This window comes from Oryzias latipes, chromosome 22 (genome assembly GCF_053564925.1).
Source record: "Oryzias latipes strain Hd-rR chromosome 22, Olatipes_Hd-rR_3.1".
Classification (NCBI taxonomy): domain Eukaryota; kingdom Metazoa; phylum Chordata; class Actinopteri; order Beloniformes; family Adrianichthyidae; genus Oryzias; species Oryzias latipes.
Window position 1 is genome coordinate 18969944 of NC_136258.1, and position 21010 is coordinate 18990953.

Below are 21010 nucleotides of genomic sequence, written 5' to 3' on the forward strand. Positions count from 1 at the left end.
GTTCACGCGCTTCCTGCTCTCTTATTGGTCAGAGCTCTGCACACACTCAGCCGTGATTGGTCAATTGTTGCCACCCGCCACTGCGTGTTATGAGTTTTGTTTTCCTTTTTTTTTTCTCTTTCTCCTCCCCATGTTTTACACACACAGCTGAGAGAAAAAGGGAGCCAGTCAGAGAAAGAAACGATCTCAGCCCTGTCCCACAACAGGCAGCCGCTCTGGCAACGGCCGTTTCTTTGTTCTACACCGGCTTTGACAACAAATAACGTAATAATTAAACATCCTCTTTTATCGATGCCCGCGCGAAAATTTCAGGAGATGGAATCAAATAAGGTAGGATAATTCAGAAAAGTCGTATTTTCTTATTGTTCTATTATTTACCTGGCGTTGTTTACTGCCTACTGTGGCGTTTCGAGTAATTCAAAACATTGTTGGTGTTGAAACTAAGTTTCTTCTTAGCCCTGTATTTGTGCGCCTCTGAATATTTTTACATTTTAAAAGCAAACTTGGTCATTTTAAAAGTTTGTATTTTTTGTGCCACATTTTTTAAACTCATTGCGTCATTAAAATTTTATTTTTTATTCGTCGGCAAAGTAGATACTATGTTTACATAAAATTAAAAACAGTCAATATTCTTAAATGTTTTTTTAAGGGTTTGCACTGTTTTTGTTGCGTATTTTATTTTGTTAAATATAATAGCAGCATTTTGAGGTTGCCAGACTTCCTGGTGCAAACCTGCTTTATGGGGATTTCACATGCTCATCTCGCAGCACGTCACTGTTTGGTCTATATTTGGGTAGGGGAGGCGTCCTGGCTTTGGACCAGAGGTGGTGCATGCTAGGGTGGGGTGTAGTCACCCACACTCCTCCTCCGCCATACTTGAGGCATGATACAGCTTGGCCTTCGAAACTTTGGATACCAGGAGATGTGACTGAGCAGGATTTATATCATATATTGTAGTTTAAAAGACAAAAAAAAGTGGAGTTGAGCCATCAGACCTAAACTTCCTGTTTGTTCTTTGTAGAAGGATCATATGGATGGTTCTTGCATTAAGAGGAGAAGGCATGACAGTGAGCTGCCTGCTCCTGGTGGAGCCAAAAGCTGTTCCTCCGGTCAGGAGTACACGGACCTGGAGGCGGCTGAAGCTCTGGTGTGCATGAGCTCCTGGGGCCAGTCGCTGTTCCACAGCAGCAGCAAGATAAACCCCTGCAAGCCAAGACCTCTCACACCAGCTTCAGACTCCTGTGACTTACTCCTCCCACAGGACCTCCCCGATCCATCGAAGGACTTTGTGTCCCTCTCCTCTCTGGTAAGACATGATTAACATAAAACAGAGTTGTAAAAAAAAGAGATAGTTTTAGTTTAATTAGTAATAGTGATGATCAAGAGAAGTCTCTGGCCTTGAGTTAGGACTTTAACACTCCTTGGACTTGCAAGATTATACGCTTATAGCTGACGTCTGCAAATATTAAACTGCAATAATGTCTTTTCAGTGCATGACCCCTCCTCACAGCCCGAGCTCCGTTGAGATCTCATTGGTTCAGTCAAGCGCCAGCCCGCCTCCGCCATCGCAGTGCCGCGGATCAGGACCCAGCCAAACTGCCCTGGCAGCTGAAAAGACCCCCTCCCTCCAGTTTCCAGCCTGCAGAGCCATGGCAACCAGTGTCATCCGCCACACCGCAGACCGAACAATTTGCCAAAGACACATTCCAGTGGCCCCCACTCCAGAGAAGCCTATAGACACAGTAACGGATAGGATCGTCCAGCAGCAGAGGACCACACCTCCATCCCCTCCTTCTCTCGTACCCTCGGAAAAAGGGGCTGGAGGTCCCTCAAAACCCTGTTTGGACAGTGACTCTACCCCCGCTCCTGTCGTCACCCAACCACAAAACAGCCCACCCACTCCCAGTGTTTCCACAACCCTGCCCCCTCCTCCCGTCACCAGCCCTCAAATCATCTGCCAGATGTTCCCCGTCAGCAGCCAATCTGGCATAATCTCAGCCTTCATCCCCAGTGCGGTGCAGGCCTCCAGTGCTGGAATTCGGAGTGGTACCACACCCATCCTCCCCCAGTCCGCCTCAGCCAGCATCCCCACCGTCCAGCAGTCCCTCATCGTGGGCTCGGCGGTGCCTCAGGGCACCGTGATGCTGGTGCTCCCCCAGCCTCCAGTGTCCCAGGCCTCCAACTGCCCTCAGACTGTCATGACCCTGGGCAACACCAAACTGCTACCTCTGGCCCCAGCGCCCGTTTACATGCCGGCGGGACCCAGCAGCAACCCTGCAGCCACAAAGATAGACTTTTCCCGCAGGAGAAATTATGTCTGCAACTTCTCAGGCTGCAGAAAAACCTACTTTAAGAGCTCACACCTCAAGGCTCACCTGCGAACGCACACAGGTGAGACTTTCCGTACAGACTTTGGGCTTTCAAGGATGTGGAACAAATGTGGGTGCTATTAGCTAAGTGTTGCATCCTGTTTGTCAGGCTCTTTCCCCGTCCTTGTAATCTTTTATGGACGGACAGTGACCTCATTGTTTTGAGTCAGAAGTAGCGTGTTAAGTTTTTATAAACCGAGCGTGACTCACTTGTTTTTCTTCGTTTGTTCTCCCCCTACAGGTGAGAAGCCGTTCAGCTGCAGCTGGGATGGGTGCGACAAGAGGTTCGCGCGCTCTGACGAGCTCTCTCGTCACCGGCGCACCCACACCGGCGAGAAGAAGTTCGTCTGCCCCGTGTGCGACAGACGCTTCATGCGCAGCGACCACCTCACCAAACACGCCCGGCGCCACATGACGACGAAGAAAATCCCCTCCTGGCAGGCCGACGTTCGCAACCTGAGCAAAACAGTTGCTGGCAAAACTCCTCCCTCCAAGCCTGGCATTGCCACTCTGAGCATGCTCGTACCTGTTGGCTCCAACAAGGACTGCTATCTCCCCCACTTCCAAGAGAGCTAAGGGATGAACGGAGCAGACAAGCACACAAATCTGCCCCCCTTTTTTTCCCTCTTGGGGTTAAAAAAACAAAACAAAAATGCACTGGACTCTTCCTTCTCTTTTGCTCATTTGTACATGCATTTTCTCCAAAAGACTTTGATATCATTCATGTGAACATGTATGCACTCTTGCCAAAGTCTTTGTCTTAGAAATTTCACTTTTTACCACCTCAACACTTATTTTGTGTTGAAGTCTATGTGAATGTATGGTTTGTTGAAACAATGCTTCTTCTCCTTGTCTCAATTAGGAAGAAATTCATTTGACAAACAATGTAAATAGGAATCACCTGTATACTAAAATTATACTTTGATTATATCTCCCTAACTTTTTGTTTTATTTAATATCCTATTTGTAATAAAACAAATATTTTTAAGCTGAAACTTGGACTTTTTGTGAATTTTTATTCTGAAATAGCATTTTTTTTCCCCTCCCCAGCGGGGTGATAGAGTGGTTTCTTCCCACATCCTGAGTTCGTCACAATGACTCCCTCCTTCATCACTGCCTTCTTTGGTCAACTAAACCTCCTTCGTTCTTCCACTTCTTCTCACAAACGTGTGGGTAGTTTCCTGCAGGAAAACGCTGGAACACAGTGTCCTCCACTATTTCTAGAGCTAGAATGCTTGTCTAGTCTTCATATATTTAATCCATGATTATCTATAAGTCAAGCCATTGGGAAACGTATTTGTTCCACTGAAATAAGGAGAATTGGAGGGGCAGAGAGCATTAGTCATCAAAAAAGGGGAAAAAAATCAACTGATTTCTAAAAGACATCTTGTCTTTTTTAATTTCATAAAATAATTTGCAGGGATTACATTTAAATTGAAAAACTAACAGAGGTTGGGCATTTAAAAAGACGCCAGATTATACTTGTAGGCACACGACTGAACAAAGTGTCCCGTGTAATTCCAGCCCTCTTCCAGCGTGCACGTTCCCAGGCAGTAGCCTCACACCCAGTAACTGCTCTTCTCATCCAATCAGAGAGCAGGAAAAATCAACTGTTGGTGGGTGCGACCAATCAGCGCGCTTCTTGGCACACCCGCCCACTTGCCTTACTGACCGAAATATTCCATAGCCAAAAAGGAAGACGAGGTCCACAGCGACATCTTCTGGTCAAAATTTATAACGGATTGTGCGTTCACGCAGACAAAACTGTAAAGGGGTATTTAATAAAAATAGAAAGAATATAATAATGATAACATTTCGGTTCTTTTTGCAGCACTATACCTATTGCAACTTTTATAAAATAAAGGTTTTTTTTCGAGAAAAAAAAAGCTAAATCGTTGCACCAACTAGCTCGGATGTTGCTATGGTTACCAACAACACTTCATGTGTCCGTTTGGAGTTTACCGTCCAAAGTCCAAAATCAAGGTAAAACGCTTTTTTATCACCTTAAAAAATAATTAATATTCACTATATATGATTAATACGTTTTTTATTTTTAAAGTGCGTTTACAGATAACTACTCTTTTCAGGTTTACTCACAAAAGTTACCATGGAGGTTGGAAAGAAGTTAGAGTTAAGCATAACAGCAGATGAAGTTGAGGTCCTTTCCAAAGCTATAAAAAATGAAAAATTCCAGGAAATGCTGAGCAACTACTTTCAAGAAATCTCCAGTCCTGAGAATGTGAAAACCTATCAAGAGGAGGTGACCCTTCTAGAGCAAAAGAGAGGAAACAGCATCGAGTTCATCCACCCGTCTCCATTCAGAGCTCTGGAGACCAGCGTGGATGGAAAGCAGAGGTGCTTCATCAACATCTGCGCTTGTGACAAAGTGGGAAAGCCTGAATCAAAAACTGTTCGAACGGTCCAGAGATTTGGAGAAAAGTGGTCCCTGCCTCACCTTCTGCAACCCGGGAGGCAAAATTGTGAACGTAAAGGAAACATCTCCACCATCTACGATGTTTGTTTCCATCCTGAGACGCTTCATCTCGCAGACAAAAGCGAGAAGTTCATGGACATGGTGAAGGAAGTTGCAATCCAGGGAATCCAGAAGGCTTTTAAAGTGTTGCTGGACAAAAGCAACTTAAAAGAGATGGATATAAAATACAAAGGAGTCCCACAGTCCTGTGTGATCCGTAAGCCCATACCTGGGTATGAGGCAAAGGAGCCGCCCGAGGAGCGAGATCTTTCCCCATCAACCTCTCATCTACCAGAAAACAGCATTGATGTTCCATCAAAACTCCTCCAGAAACAACCAGAAGAGCCAATCAAGCCAATTTACGCAATTAAATATCGTTCTGTTATTGATTTGCAGGACTTTAGGGTCTCTAGGGAGTCTGCCCGGAGCCTGAGGCCTAAAGAGATTGTGATTACCATCGATCTGCCACTCCTGCCAACGGTCCATGGCATGGTTCTTGAAGTAGAAGAAAAGAGGCTGCTGTTAGAGTCTGAGAACCCGTCATACAGGCTGGAGCTGCATTTATCTTACCCTGTAGATGAGAACAATGGAAAAGCCAAGTTTAACAAGCATCAAAGACAGCTTACAGTCACACTGCCTGTTCAGCCTCCTCTTGAGGCTCCTCAGCTTCCTGGTGGGTCTCCAAACCCCACCTCTGATCCTCAGAATGAAAATCAAACACGGGTGGAGGAGCGCGTGGAAGAAATGGCAGAGAAAGGAGGAGAGCAGCGCCAAAGAGGGAATGACAATGGTGCTGCACAGGGAAGACGTCAGGTGTTGGAAGATCAAAATGGGGAAAAGGAGGGCAAAAAAATTCAAAAAAGAAATGAGAGGCCAGAGCATGAGGTGAAAAACGAGACATTACGAAAGAAGCATGATGAGAAGTTTGAATTACAAGATGTGCAACAAGAAAACAAAGGAAACTGCAGCAACACAAAGGAGGTCAAGTGTTGCAGGAGGACCAAAGATTCTCTTGATTCCTTGATCCCAACAACAGCAGCTTCACCAGACGGCCAAAAGAAGCACATTTTGACCCAGGAGACCGAAAAGCCAAAAGGAAGTGTGGAGGTAGGAATGAGTGTGGATTAAATGTTGCTGGTGGAAGCAGCTCAGCTAGAGATGAACTCTTTTGTTGTTGTTTTATTTAAATCTCAACTTTAGATTCCCACTTCTAGCCAGGAATACCTCAAAGTGCCCGTCACATCAGCTGCAACAGCTGCAAACGTCAACGCTTCAGATGAAACTTCGAAGAGGAAACCTACAGAAGAGGTAAACAAATAATAAAAACTCTATAGGTTTTTTGTTGTAATTAAATCTCAATGCAAACTCTACAGCAGCTGGAAGACGCTGATGAAGATGTTCTACCAGCTGAGCAACGCTTCCAAGAGCCGGAGGAGATCAACGTTCCAGCTGCAGGAACTCTGAGGCAGAACAACGCGGCAGGAAATGAGAAGATCAATGATCCTCACACATCTGCCGGGTTTGTCCTCCAAAACAAACTCATGTATGAGCTGGACTGATGAGCTTTTTGGAAACCACCACTTACCAACTCAAACATATCTGAGCTGTTATATACTGTTTGAGTCAAGCATGAAAAAAAGAAGCAATTTAAGACAAGACCACGAACACTTTTATTTCATTTTTAAACATTTATAAAAAAAATATAACGGATCGACTGTTTTTAGCATTTACTCAATAAACTCTTAGGCACTGTGTTTGGTAGAAGTCGGTCATTATCGGAGCCTGCAGTCTGCTTTAAAAGACAGGAATAATAATATTTAAAAAAAGACTATGGGAAACCTGACAGCAGCAAGAGATTTTTTGACATCGCAGATGGAGTGGATACTGTTTGGTGCGCTGATCACAACAGAAAAGCTCGGACATTTGGAAACTGGTGGAAAACAAGCAGTTAGAACCCATTTAAAACCAATTCTAAACTCAGTCCAGGGGTTAAAAGAATCCCCTAGAAAGTTCTGCAACTTTTGCGTCATCTAAAACCCCCACAGTGCACAGCAGTTTGGAGTTGCTGTGTGCAGATGATTGTCTTCACCGGAGGCTTCTCTGGAGGACGAGGTCCAAGTATTGGGAGTAGCAGGACAGGGAGCAGAAGAACTGCTGGACCGGAGCGTCCGTTCCTCCCATGTTGTCCACCAGCACCACCGTGTGTGAGACTTGGTGCAGGTTCATGCTCACTGCCGTCTCGATGTAATAGTTGACGCAGGCGCGGCCACACTCGCAGGTTTTGGCGACTTCAAGGTTGCGGCACAAGTGGGCAGGAATGAGGTGAGGTCCGTATGGAATTCTAGGAAGGAGAAATATTAAAGAAAGATTTGGCTTGAGTGAACAACAAAAGAATAAATAACTAGCAGTTTGGTTTCAAAGTGTTTAAGTCTGACCTCAAATTGGCTACAGCTCTTAATGCTAACTCCTGTAGAGGGAGCGGGAATGTCAGCTGCATTGTGTGGTCCAGGGGATTAGCATGGATGAAAGGGTTTCCAAACAAGTCCAGGTTCTCCAGACTCAGCTTACGGAAGTCTCCGGGCAGACCGCTCAGCTGGTTATTGGCTGCGGATAAAAACCTCAGCTTTGAAAGCCGCCCGATGTGAAACGGCAAACGCGCCAGCTGGTTGTCGTCCAATTTGAGGTTTACTAGTTCTCGGAGCTGGCAGAACTGAGCGGGAAGGCACCGCAGCCGGTTCTGACTGATGTCCAGGACCTGGAGGGTCTGTTGCAGGGTGGACAGGCAGAGCGCCTCGCTGAAAGCCTCCAGATGGTTGTTGTGCAAGCTCAGTTCCGACAGGCGGCTGAGGTCTCCAATGGTTGCCGGGAGTTTCTTGATGTGGTTGTTGCTGAGGTCGAGCTTTCGGAGAACTAAAAAAAAAGAAAAAGAAAAACAGAAGTCCAAAACTCAGCACGGAGACTAAATGTGTATCATGCAAAACTTTAGAAGTTGAGATTTCGTTTTTTTTTACTTTGTGATAACATCATTACAAATTATTTATCAGATCTTTAGGCAAAAAAAATCAGGTTGGAATGTTTCTCTGTTCCAGGATTTCTTACCAGTAGAAATCTCATAAAATGACTCCTGAAAACGTGCTCCTCTCAAGCTGAATAAGAGCTCTTCAAATTTTTTTTTTTTAAAAAGACAGGAAAAATCTCTCCAGAACCAGTAGGCTAACCCATGAAGATGAAAAACCATTTGCTGGTTTCATTTATCACCATTTATGTGGCCATGAGGTATAGTTTGGAAAAGATAAAAACTTGTGAAGCAGAATTATTCCCATAATATGCTGCAAACTGTTTTCACTTTGATCTCAGAACATAAATACAACATTTTTAATCCTGTTTAGAAGCTGTAAATTACATGTTATATCATTGCCATAATAATATTTTATAAGTTACATCGTAAGAGCCACAGAAGGGGTCTTACGCTGGTCAGACCAGCACATTCAGAATAAGTTTACCCAGTAAAAAAAAAAGGCCTACATCTGAGCAGGTCACCAACGGTCCATCGAGCATCTGCTTCTCCACCCTGCCAACCTCCACCTCTTCAATAAAACCGGACAATTCTATTTGGAGACGATGCAGCAGTTATGTTTCTAAATGTTCTTGCTTTTACCTTCTTTCCTGTGTTTTTTTTTTTTTTTTATAGTTTTCTTCTGAGGACTTCTCGGTATAAATTTGACGATGTTCATTAAAAAGCACACCCCCTCTAAATAAAATGTCATCTTAAATCTTTTAAAACAGGAACAAAACCCTTTCAAAATAAAACATTTTACAAAACAAAAGTTTGAAAAAAAAAGGTAATTACATTTTATTTTTAAGCCTGCTTTTTCAAGCATTACTGGTATATATAGACATATATTTTGCATATTCTAACAATGTTCTCCAGAAAAGAGATTTCCATAGTTTTTTTATGAATGTTCTCCTTTGTGAGCAATTCCACAAACAGCTTACTGGTTGGCATTTTTTATTATTTTTTAATGATAAAGTGTTTCAGAACCGCAGGAACAACCAACTAAACCCGCTTTACCTTTGAGCGACAGCATTCGCATGTCCACCTGCGCCAGCTTGCAGTACGACACCTGCAGCTGTTCCAGAGAATAGGGGAAGTTGGAGGTGAGGGGGTAGTCCTTTTTGGACATGATGGTGAGTTTCCTCTTTGGTTGCTCCACGTCTCTGGCGCGAACCGGAGCGAGCGTGGACAGGGGGAGGCTGCTCGCGTCATTTCCTTTGTCTGCCAAGCGAGCGGCTGAGAGGAAGTTCTTCAAACTGTTTGTATCAGCCTGGAAGAAAAAAAAAAAAGTTTGTAAAAAAGATTGAAAGAGGACAGGGCCCTTCAAGTAATCTTATCGGACGTCCCGTTGTGTTTGACCGGATTCCTTGAAACATCTGACCTGATTTCCCTGGCCTAGAATATCTTGACACAGATCTTTATTATTAACACGGTGGTCTTTGTGCTGCTGGGAATAAAAAAGTCATCAGGATGGTAAAAGTGGAGGGAGAGCAACGAACATCTTCACAAAATAAAGTAATTCCATGTAATAAACATCCAAGTAGTTGGAAGTGATCAAGATTTCTCAGATTTGGACAAAGGAAAAAAATTTTGTTTTTTATTGTGCTTTAGGAAACAGCTCAGGTAAAACTTATGGAAATGGAAGCATAAATGATCGGATTTGTGTATTTGTGTCCAATAAACACTACAACACTGTAAATTATCTGCAAAAACTTGAAAATCTTGCTCTAGAAAAGAACAAAATGTTCTTCTTACAGTTGGTATTCCATATAAAGGGTTATCTTACTCCTCACCTTACTCAGACAAATGTCAACAGCAGGTTCCTTTAGTCTCACGGTGGCTTTGCCTTCCTCCACAAACCAGGTGAAGAACTTTTCGATGTTGTTTTTCAGCTGTAAATAAAAAAACGAATGGAAAAACACAGAATTTAAGGATGGGCAGGTATGAATCACGACTCAGGCCAAGAACAAGTCTAGACGGTGAATTAATCTAGTTGTGTCTTTTGTTGATGAGCAGGTTTAAAGAGCTCAGAAACCCGTTTAATTTGGGGATAATTAATTTAAGTTTGTAGCAGGAAACAAATGACAAAAACAAACATAAACCTTTAATATGTTAATACTTGCTTGTCATTGACACTTTTAATCATCAGTCCAAACAGATATTTAGCAATAAAAGTGATCTAGTTTAGAATAAAAGAATGGGAAAAATCTGTTTCCGATTTTAATATATTAATAGTTATCATCAAGAATATTATGGAATAATTGATTAAACTGATAAAGTATAATCTTTAACTTTTATAAACACAACAAGAAGTTCTATAAACTAGCTAGCTTGTTTGATTTTAAAACACTTTCACAGAGAACAGTTCAAGCAGGACTTTGTTTTTTAATACATTAAATCAAATTACATCTGGAATCGATCCCATGAAGGTCGATGTGGTACCTTGTACTTTGCTCCTGCCCTGTCTCTGGCCGTGCAGATCATCAGAAAGACGCTTTGCCGTTGAGCCGTCTTGTCCAGATGCTTTCCGATAGAAAGCATCGCCCTCGTTCCTTTCCCCCGACTTCTCATCCCAAACGTGGGCAGCATCCGGTTGACCACTTCCACATCGCACTGCAGCTTCATCGTAACCGGTTAGAAGGTCCAATGAACGGCCTTAACGCCTCATCAGAACAAATGCAAGGTTTAGATTATACATGAAAAAAAGTTAAGCTAGCCAGTCAGCTCTGCCGGAGCGCTCATTAATGTCAACAACAAACGCCCCTCTCTTTACGTGAAGGAAATAAAAACTTTCATATACATTGGCGACACTTGTTTCCTCGTTTGGTAGCAATGCTTTAGTTGAAAAAACGAGCTGATCCGCTGCTTATGTCGGTGAGAGATCTGAACTACCAGCTCCCCCCCTTTTTTGGCTAGTTGCAGTTAGCAGCATACCGCGCGAATGAAGGAGGGAAATGACGTCGTAAAGACGCGAGCACGCGCTCCGCAGAGCGGAGCTCGTGTGTTTTTATTTTATCAATTTTATTTTATTTTATCCATGTACAACCAAGTCAGGGTAAAATTCAAATCAAAAATGAACATTCAATTAAAAAAATGGCGGAGTGTAAAGAAAACTAAAAATTGCCAGAGGCAACTTAAAATAACAAATATTTTTTCTATATTTCGAAAAATTAGTGTTGTTTTCTTGCTCATGTTTGAAATTCGTCTAAGAAACTTCATTTAAACAGGAAAGTAATTCAAAAAGATGATAAGCAAATGTAATTTCCATAAGAATTAAGTATTTGCACAAAATAATGGCAAGTTATTTACCATCAGAAACTTCTGAATATCAGTTAAAGAAAAAGTGGGGATATTACAAACTTTGAGTGACACCCAAGAATGAATATCAGACATTTCATAGCTGTGTTTACAGCCATTAAGGAGGTTTTGGCAGATCAGATTTAAACTTGAAAATCTCATTCCATGAAGCTCTCTTCAGACTGCTCATACAAAGGTGAAGTTGGAAGGTCTGCAGTTCTTGACTCTGCAGTTGGTGACCTCTGTGACCTCTGCGCGGCAGCATCCCCTGACCCATTTACCGGCTGATGTGACTGAAACTCTTTGTGGCTGCCATTCCCAAGCGCTTCCACTTCGCCGCATCTCCACTGATAGCTGATTGTGAAATATCTAGGTGTTTGGGTGTGTCATGTCTGGACTGTTACACAGGTAACATCCCAATTACTCACTATTTCTTTTTTTTTTATAGCCAATTGCAGAAACAGTCAGCATGATTCTAAACACCCCAAAGGGGATTGAAACCCCTAAATTTTGGTTTGGATGAGGTAAGTGAGTTGCTATTGGAACATAATGTACGTAAAGTAGAAGTTTTGCATCTGCGTCAACACAAAAACTTGATAAGGGACATAGTCAATATTTGCAGAAATGTGGGTGACTACACAGCTAAAGTCAGTACATCTAATATCAACGCATTCTAAAATGTAAACATAGATAGAACAAATCGTCTGTTCTGTAACTAATTTTCAAAGCGAAATCATCTTTAGTCAATCTTTAAGTCTCAGGGAACATATCTTTGAAAATAAGAACCTAAAATCTCCAATAGAACAAGTTGATATTAAGAGGAAATTTCTTTTTTTCTGAAAAACTATAAGCAGATATGAGGGTTTTACTTTCAAACTTTGTTTTCTTTACATTCACTTAAACACATTTGTCACTGTTTAACACTATGAAACCCCAAACTGTTTAGGCAAGGTGTTGCACAAGTGATTTTGGTCAAATATCTGAATGTCACATAAGGTTATTTTTTAATGAATATTTGGCTTATTTATAAAAACTGTTATAGTTTTCTATATGTAATAAATTTAACTTCTTTTACTTCTGACAGCAGCACATCCAAGTTCCTTCTAGAGTAAAATACACCCTGGGTCAAATAAGAGTTTTCTGCTGCAGCAAATTTGATTGAATTAAAAATGCAAGAAAGTCAAATGTGGAATCTTTATCATAATAACTTTAGTGCACCATCATCCTTTTTCTCTTTTTACTATCAAATACAAAGAATTCAATGGTGGAGAATCTCATTTTTTAAAATACCTGTACTTGTAAATGACATGAAATTATGGTATTTTAATAATAAACTACTCAGACAGTGGATTAAACGCTGATTTGACATGTTAAAAATCTAAACTAAAAAAATAAATAAACCAAACTATTATTTATTCAATTTGTTTTGCATTTTTCTTTAAAACTAAAGGGCCACAGTGGAGGAATGAAATGTGGCTTCAACCTTTGTGCTATTTTATGGGGTCCAGATGACCCCACCCTTACATTGACATGTTCTCCCTACCATGATAAAGGTGAAGAGGATTTCATGTAATCCATGGACAACAGTGAAGATCACAAATCATTGAAGAAACAAGGTTCAGAAAAAAAGGTTTTGTTTTGTGGGGTCCAGATGACCCCACTCCCCCTGTCCCTAACCCTAACCCAGTTTTAGGGAGCGGATTTACCAGCTCAATTGTGCCATCTAGTGGCCAAAATAACTAATTATAAGGTACTGAAAATTTAGATTCAGTTTGAAAAGGTTTAATTTATGTTTTTTTTGTCAAAGTTTGTCTGTATGCATACTTTAGTAAGCTGTTTGTACATTTCGGCATGTTTGACTTTATATTTTTAAACACCAAAAAACATGTATATATAAACACAGCTTTAACAAAACACGGAAAATTTGCTTTCTTTCATTTCTTGAGGAAAATGCCTCACTAAACAATTAACTAAGAGTCCAAATTTTGGAAAAAAATTTAATGATAAAAAAAAGTTTTTTGTCATAAAGTTGTTTTTACTTTCTGTCTTTATGCATCTAACAAAACACCTGGTGTGACCACTATGATGTGGACAGATTTATTCAAAATATTGAGCTTAAAGGCATAAAACAAAACATAAAACAACTGAAAAATAACTTGTAAGTATAAGATTTCTAAAAAACAAAGAAATCTGTACACATTTCAAATTAAGATTAATATGCATTATTCAACACTTATTATAAAGTTAGATTAATAACAAAACACTTGCAGGCGGTGGTGCAGTGGTTAGCACTCTTGCCTCACAGCAAGAAGGCCAAGTCCCGGCTGGGGGACTCTAAACAGAACATCAATGGGGGACCTTTCTGTGTGGAGTTTGCATGTTCTCCCCGTGCATGTGTGGGCTTTTCTCCGGCTTCCTCCCACCATCAAACAATATACTCCATAGGTTAATTGTTTACTCTAAATTGTCCCTAGGTGTGAATGAGGGTGTGCGATTGTGGTCCTGCAACAGACTTTGCCCACAAGTGACCAGGATAGGCTCTGGCAGCCCCGTGACCCTGAAAGGGAAAAACGGCGTAGAAGATGAATGAATGAATGAATGAATGAATGAATGAATGAATGAATGAATGAATGAATGATTACAGACCCCTGAATCTTTGGGGAAACTGCACACTTCCTGTTTTGATTATATCCAATATGTTTCCCATTTATAAATTTCTTTAAGGTATTTAACTTGTTATTTTTTTTGCTTTATCCTTGCAGTCTGTTTATTTGTGCATCATCTAGCTTTTAGCATTTTATTAAAAAAGGTCAAATTTGGCTTATCTTACACATAGGCTACCAAAACAAAACATTTTTAAAGTTTAGATTTAGGCGTTGTTTTGCCAAAAAAAATGTATGTAGACAACCCTGATAAACATGTTTCTGCAAATAGGTTACAAACTAAAATCTACAAGTCCCTCCACATGCTTAACAATTGTAAATGTATCATTTGAATCCTACTTTTACCCTTTCTATTGAATAGACCACAATTTCCCCATTTATTTATTTTTAGGTAAGCTTAATGTGAAAGTGAGATTCATATCTGATTATATATTTTTACTTTGCTTTGTTAAATAAACAACTTTAGTCTCCATTCAGAGATGATGCTAATTAAACAAAGGCCCTATAATATGTGTTTAAAATAAAAGGTGAACAAATTACACGGATTCCAGTTTCCTTTAGCACTTAGCATGCTTAAAAAATTAAATAAAAGTTAGACCTTTAACTCAGTGCCATGAGTAATTTCTCTATTAAATACATTTTAATCTGAGGTGCAAGAACGTCCACATGCTGTTTCTCCTCATGTCAGATCATGCAATATTAGTTTATAATTTCAGATTCTCTGTTTTCATAGTGTAAATATAGATTTGAATGCACAGCGTAACTCCTCTTTAAAGACACACTCCGATGACAATTGGGTTTTTAACATGTTTGTGACATTTTTTCGGAGGATGGAGGACATATAACCAAAAAAAATAAATCTTAAAATTTGCATTTCTGTGTATTTCTTTATTCAAATTGTTGTGAATCAGGAGCAGATAAAAAAATGCTGATTAAAGAAGAGCTTATTTGTGACTAAAAAAAGGCGCTGGGCGGGCCACACCCTCCTTGATCATATCTGTTCCAAGGCTTGTAGATGACTAGATCTTTGTTTGCCCGTCCGAGCGGCATCTGGCTGAAAACTAGACGGCTCAAATTTTGCTCGCCCTTTTGTTGCACCGCTAATGTTTAGTTGAAGGTGTGAGGAGCTGTAAATTAGCGGGAGATCATGTAAACAGAGAGTTCTCAGCAACGGGTAAGGGGGCGGGATTCCTTTGTGTCAAAGGTCTCACCCTTTTTGATTTTGGCTAAAAATGCCACAGTCATAATATAAAGACCTCAAGGCTTTTACAGTAGAGCAAAAGGGGATCGGAGTGGGTCTTTAAACATTGAAAGGTTTGCTTTAAATGTTCTTTTTAGAATTAAAGTTAATTAAAACTCATCAGAATTTGGTTATTTATAGTTCCAATGTTTGAACACGTTTGTTGTTATGGTAACTGAGTTGGTTTAGAGTCTTGACAGATCTCTTTCCACACATGCTGACCCTCTCCGTATGTAATATCGCCTCGCCTCTCTCCTGTCCTCGCCTCGTTCCGACCAGTGCACGATGAGCGCCGGGAACAAGCGGGCGTCTCTGTAAGCTGGCGGACCGTCACGGAGAGCCAGCTGGCCGGAGTCGGAGCGGCAGCACTGCCCGTCGGCGCAGCAGGGGTCGGACAGGTCGCTGCTGCGGCTCCTCCACGGGGCCACGGTGCAATGGGAGCCGTGCATGCGGCACAGAGAGAAACGGGAGGTGTCTGGGGAGAGGTGGGAGTGGAGCAGAGCCCCGCCTTGGCAGGAGAATATGGAGGAGCAGCTGGAGCTGGTGACGGGCCTCCTCCGCCCGTTCAGCTCGCCGCACTGGTCGCAGTCGTCCTGGCTCTGGAGCGCCCCGTAGCTTTGGACGATCTGTGCGCGGCTGTCCAGCAGGAGGCAGCTGGAGGACGACAGGTTTTGCAGCGAGCTCGACGCCCCTGCGGCCATGTTGATCAAAACGGCCTCTGAGTAGCTGGGAATCAGCTGGCGGTTGCACCGAATGTGCCACTCCATGTCAGTGCTGTCCAGCGTGTCAACTCTAGGAATGACACGAGCTGCGTTATACCCGACGGGTCCGCCTTCATTTAGAGAAGGACTTCTGGGGGTGTACTCCAACCCAAACAGCTTCTCGACCCTGTAATGCACATGAGCGGTGCGGTACTCGATGAGGACTCGGAGGGGCCAGGACAGCGTGAGCAGAGCTGCCAGCCAGAAGGCACCCTGGGAAGTGTACCACGGCATCCTGTCTGGATCCACGCAGGCTATCAGGTTCTCTCTGAAGTCCACGTTCCTCAGCTGCATCCCCTCTCGGGCTTCCATGTAGTCATCCAGGCCTTCCATTTCAGAGAAAAACCAAGCTCTTTGGTTGAGGTAATCGTTCTCTGGCTCTGTTTCCGTGAAGCTGAAGCATTTGGTGAAATGCAGCCGAGTGGTCGGGTGTCCCTCCAAGCCTCTGAGCTCTCGAGACACGTCCTTCATTCCGAAGTGGCTGTAGTCGAACTCCCCCTCAGCTACATGCGTGTTCACCCGCTCGTGGTAAGCCTGCGTGGTGGTGTAGGTGTCGCCGTTGCGGTATCGCGTGACTTGCCTCGTCCGCCGGACAAAGTGGTAGCTCATGGCCTTCCACCAAATGCAGGGCTGCGCCTGCCGCATCCGTAGCACGCGCTCGTACACGCTGTCCAGGTCTGCCTTGGACTGCAGCTCGCTCTTGACTCTGCAGTGCCAGCACTCCACCATGTACAGGACGTACAGCATGAGCAGGAACGCCAGGGGGATGTAGATGTAGCCGTCAGAGCACGGGCTGTCGTGGTAAATCATCAAGGGTCCCCCGACGCCCATCCCAGACGCCCCCCGCAGGGAGGAGAAGGAGGCCGAGACGGAGGAGGTAAGAGCGGAGTTGAAGCTGATCTTGGTGACCCGAGTCAGCTGACACCAGGCCACCGCGCCCAGGCAGCTGTACATGAGCATGGAGAGCAGCAGGCAGCGCCAAAGGGACTCCTGGCAGACACAGGCGCCCAGCGACTGCTTGACCGGACGCTGCTGATGTAAAGAAACGGAGAAGTCAGAGCAAGATACTTAAGGAAATGAAGCCCTAAACTTGTGGCTTGCAGCAGAAATGTACATCTTAATGATGGATTGCTTTTCTATACCTACGCAAAAAGTAAACCGCAAACTTTGGAACCGTTTTGTTGCAGGGCAACACTAAAGAAATTCATAAAATATCAGGACAATAGTGTCTAAAAAAAACTTTTTAGGCCGACTTATTTTAAAAGTAGCTTACAAACTTTGATTTGACTTAATTTGTTATATTCACCTGTATATTAAACCAACTACATTATCATTCATGGTTAAAGTCAACAGTTATTTAGTTTAACTGGGTTTGCAGTCAAATCTTTTGTTAACTCGGGTGTTTCAGGAGGCTTTCTCCTTCCATTAAAACTTCTTCACACACCTCCCTGTCCTTCTCCTGCTGAGCATGGTCCCAGCATAAAACCGGAAACCCAAACTGCTCACATTTGCAGCATCATCCAGCATTCCAATAGGCCTGTTCAGCAAAGATGCCGGCTGCGAGCTGTTTATCACTAAGTAGCCGCACACACATAAAGATATACGTCCAGGGCTGCAGCCTTTACGGTAATTATTGCAATTCCTGAAGATTTATGTCCAAGCTGACAACCCTTTGCTGCACTCACAGAGGAGGCACGGCCACTTCCACCACATTTATGAGAAAACAGGGGTTTATTAAGAAACATTTTTTTGTTTTTTTGCAAAAATGTTGACGTTTTTATTCTTTTCTGTACAAACCAAATGCAGGGACATTATGGCAATAAAACAAATGACAGCAAAGTCATCTGGGATTTTTCACATCATCTGTTTGGAGGCTGCTTGTGCAATCAGCTGCATTTATACAATAAGAAATATATGTAGTTTATTGGCTCTACAATGAAGATTTGATATATGTTTTACAAAGTAGAAAAGTGTTTTATACTTACTTCCTCAGGAACATCTCTGTCAGCAGATGAGCGCTCCTCCTCCTCCTCCTGCTGCTGCTCCTGCTCCTCTGCATCAGCGGGACCTCCGGCCCCCGTGTCCTCTGCACTGTCCTGATGGGGGGAGAGCATGCCGCACCTTCACATGTCAGTGCAGAACTAAAACTTCACGCATCTTTGTGCTCTTTCCTCCCCGCAGAAATCCTTCCGTTTGCTCCTGAAGCCTGCGCCCCCCTCAGAGCGTCTGGATCGGAGCCAGCCGTGGGCCGCTGCTGATGCTGATGCTGCTGCTGCGGCGGCTGTGCGGAGCGGGGGTCCCGCTGTCCTCTCGGATGGCCGCGCGGAGGGGGGCGGGGTTCTGGGAGCGCACCGCAGCAGAGACAGCACAGGCTGACCATGATGATGAACTCCGAGGATTTTATGTCCAATGGGGTTTGGTTTGGGAATGGAAATGTCTAAAATGATGCATGAAGCAGGTAATATCACACAAACTCCATGTAATCAGGAGATTTGTCCGAACCACCGCTTAGAACTGCGGCAGAAACGTAAACTTCCGGTTTGGGTTGAACAAACGGAATATGGAAGTTTCACAATAAGAGCTTGGACAACGAGTGCAACGAAATAAATTATTGTGACCAAAAAACATCAAACATTATGCACATTGTTGTTGTTATGACTATTGTTCCTTTCATACATATTTGTTCTATTTGTGTTGAATAATAAAGATTTAAAAAAAAGTTTAATGTTTTCTGTTCTGCTTCCTTGTTAATAAAGTTTCCTTTAAAGGAAAAAAAAACACGATGAGAAAATGGCGGAGCTCAACCGGCGTTTAGGAACCGGATCGGTCCGTTTTGCGCTCAAACTGTGGGACCGGTATCCTCAAACGAAGCGTCAAAGTCACGGGAGAAGTGCGGCAAATGCATCCTTTTTCTCAGTGGGGTTGGTGCTTGATGACATTGAAAACTGTGGAAGAAGTGGCCTAAAAAATGGAGCGACGGACGGATATTCGAGACCTTCTCGGTACAGTTACATAACTCTGAAGGCTTTGCCAGGTTCGGTGGACGTTGGCTCAGACACGAGACCATTTGCTGGAAAGGCTTCTGTGTTTGAAGACAATAACGTCACTCGGTTTCCAGCTGTCAAGAGACATTTTGTTCGAAGCCAATGCTTAATTAGTAACTTGTGGAGTACTTTGCCTTCCCTCCGACACAAAGGCCGTCGGGAAAATGGTTCCGCTTTCATTCGGGAATTCAGCAGCAACGGTGCCAGAACGGAGCCTTTATACAAAACCAAAACCGGATATTATGAAGTCCTCCAAGTGACATCCGTCGCCTCTCAGGCGCAGATAAAAACAGCGTACTACAAGCAGTCGTTCATCTACCACCCTGACAGAAACGCCGGCAGCGACGACGCTACGGCCCGCTTCTCGGAGATCAGCGAGGCGTATACCGTGTTGGGAAACAAGGCGCTGCGGAGGAAGTACGACCGGGGTCTGCTCTCCCCGGCAGACCTCACGGCCGCCGTCAGGCCCTCCGCCAAGGACACTTCCGGGGGTTCGGCCAAACGGGGCAGCAGCAGTAGCTCGGTTGGGAAAGTGGGCACTCAAGGAGGCACTTTTGACTTCGACCAGTTTTACAAGTCTCACTATAGCGAGCAGCTGCAGAGGCAACGAGATATCCGAGTCCGGAAGGAGGAGATAATGAACCGGAAGCGGGAAACAATGGAGGACAGAAAGCTGGGGAGACTGTTCGAGGTCACAATAGCAGTGCTGCTGATATTCGCCTTTGGGTTGATACGAAATATACAGAGGGGATGAAGCTGACGTAGTTATTACACGGGGCATGGTGTCATTTGAAGAAATCACTCAGATTTTTGAGGAAAACCAGGAATTAATCAGAGCTTTTATTGTGAAAATCCATAACTTTAACCTCTGAGATCGTTTCTTTACTGGAATTGATTTCACTCCAACAACTATCTTTGCTGCTTTACAAATATCTAGTCATTATGGCCTTTCAGGCCTTTTGTTTTTGGTCTGTTATATTGCGTCATAATCCTCTTTTTTTATTTAAAGCTGATCAGGTTAAATAAATGTGCCTTTTTGCGAATTTCATTGTAAATGCAGACAATTATGTCAGACTCCTACAAAATAAAAGCATTGCTGGCCACATCATTTTGGTATTTTACTCTTTCTTAATATAATTCTCATCTTTGAGCTGACGACAAAAACATTTAAACACGTCTGTTTTTTTCACCTTTGCATTAGAATAAGTAAAGAAATAAAACAAATCAATTACTCTGCATTTAATGCAGAATTGGCCAAGTTATCAGAGAGCACGTTTCCTGCTTTTTAATGAAGCGTGAACTTTCATTAAAAAATTGCTGAAATCTTTTTTGTCAATTGCTTATGATGGATGGTGAAATTGACTAAATTTAGTCAGTGTTTTGGTGAGTTGTTCAGATATTCTGGAAACGTTTGAAAGGGGAAAAAATGGTCAAATGAGCTTTATTTTAATCACATTTTGACCAAGGGAACCTAGCAGTGCCATTTCTTCAACACATAAACTCCAGTTATGTATTTTTACAAATCCTCACATTTGCAACAAAATCTCTTAAGAAAAAGACAATTAAAAAAACAGTAGTATTGTAAAATACAAAAAGACACATTTAGAAAAAACAAACCCCTCTAAGATCTTACTCATTTTAAAATACCCTTATTTTTTATCCTGAAGTTATTTCACTACCACAATAGATAAGAAATCCCTTAATTATTCTTTATGTGAACATCAAAAGATTTGCTTTCCAATTTCTACAACAATGTTTATTGAACAACCAAAAATAGATGAGTTTTTCTTGACTATTCTGGCTCTCTAACTTTGTCATGAGTAATTGGATGCAAATCTTTATGTGCAATACTATCTATTTCCAATAGAAGAACTAATTTTAGTTGATAATTCTTGTCACTTTGAAACACCACGTACATCTTTATTTGGGTTACTGTTAGTTCTTCTGATTCAATTGGGATTATATTTAACTTGATTTTGCCAAAAATGTTTTTCTGGGAACAACTAAATTATTTTTATTTTGTAAAAATATCACCCTCAGCTAAATGTGGTCTATTAAAATGCACTACACGTATAAATACAATATACTTAATGTTTACTTTTTATATT

General features: G+C 42.5%; 5 protein-coding genes across 8 annotated transcripts; 3 read left to right on the forward strand and 2 right to left on the reverse strand.

Annotated features, from left to right (window-relative positions):
- klf11b (Kruppel like factor 11b) lies at positions 1–3364 on the forward strand. Its single transcript, XM_004082261.4, has 4 exons — positions 1–330; positions 1022–1306; positions 1491–2391; positions 2611–3364. The coding sequence occupies exons 1-4, from the start codon at positions 292–294 to the stop codon at positions 2943–2945; spliced, it is 1560 nt and encodes a 519-aa protein (XP_004082309.1). The 5' UTR covers positions 1–291; the 3' UTR covers positions 2946–3364.
- A 739-nt stretch (positions 3365–4103) lies between these two features.
- dnaaf2 (dynein axonemal assembly factor 2) lies at positions 4104–6597 on the forward strand. 3 transcript variants are annotated; one of them, XM_020713367.3, is made up of 4 exons: positions 4104–4352; positions 4457–5949; positions 6043–6150; positions 6216–6597. In XM_020713367.3, the coding sequence occupies exons 1-4, from the start codon at positions 4283–4285 to the stop codon at positions 6399–6401; spliced, it is 1857 nt and encodes a 618-aa protein (XP_020569026.1). In that variant the 5' UTR covers positions 4104–4282; the 3' UTR covers positions 6402–6597.
- On the reverse strand, positions 6489–12381 carry lrr1 (leucine rich repeat protein 1). The gene is made up of 5 exons (XM_004082260.5): positions 10340–12381; positions 9691–9789; positions 8915–9167; positions 7278–7752; positions 6489–7183 (listed from the first exon to the last, which is right to left on the reverse strand). The coding sequence occupies exons 1-5, from the start codon at positions 10520–10522 to the stop codon at positions 6928–6930; spliced, it is 1266 nt and encodes a 421-aa protein (XP_004082308.1). The 5' UTR covers positions 10523–12381; the 3' UTR covers positions 6489–6927.
- Positions 12382–13177: 796 nt separating this feature from the next.
- Positions 13178–18409, reverse strand: LOC101156292 (transmembrane protein 151B). 2 transcript variants are annotated; one of them, XM_078940335.1, is made up of 2 exons: positions 17844–18409; positions 13178–16887 (listed from the first exon to the last, which is right to left on the reverse strand). In XM_078940335.1, the coding sequence occupies exons 1-2, from the start codon at positions 17970–17972 to the stop codon at positions 15283–15285; spliced, it is 1734 nt and encodes a 577-aa protein (XP_078796461.1). In that variant the 5' UTR covers positions 17973–18409; the 3' UTR covers positions 13178–15282. The 2 variants fall into 2 exon arrangements, with proteins under 2 accessions (XP_078796461.1, XP_004082584.1); XM_004082536.5 differs by having other exon boundaries at positions 13178–16890; positions 17844–18374.
- A 204-nt stretch (positions 18410–18613) lies between these two features.
- On the forward strand, positions 18614–20010 carry LOC110017489 (dnaJ homolog subfamily C member 30, mitochondrial). Its single transcript, XM_020713473.3, has one exon. It carries the CDS (start codon positions 18649–18651, stop codon positions 19654–19656), a length of 1008 nt encoding a protein of 335 aa, XP_020569132.1. The 5' UTR covers positions 18614–18648; the 3' UTR covers positions 19657–20010.
- The last annotated feature ends 1000 nt before the right edge of the window (positions 20011–21010 follow it).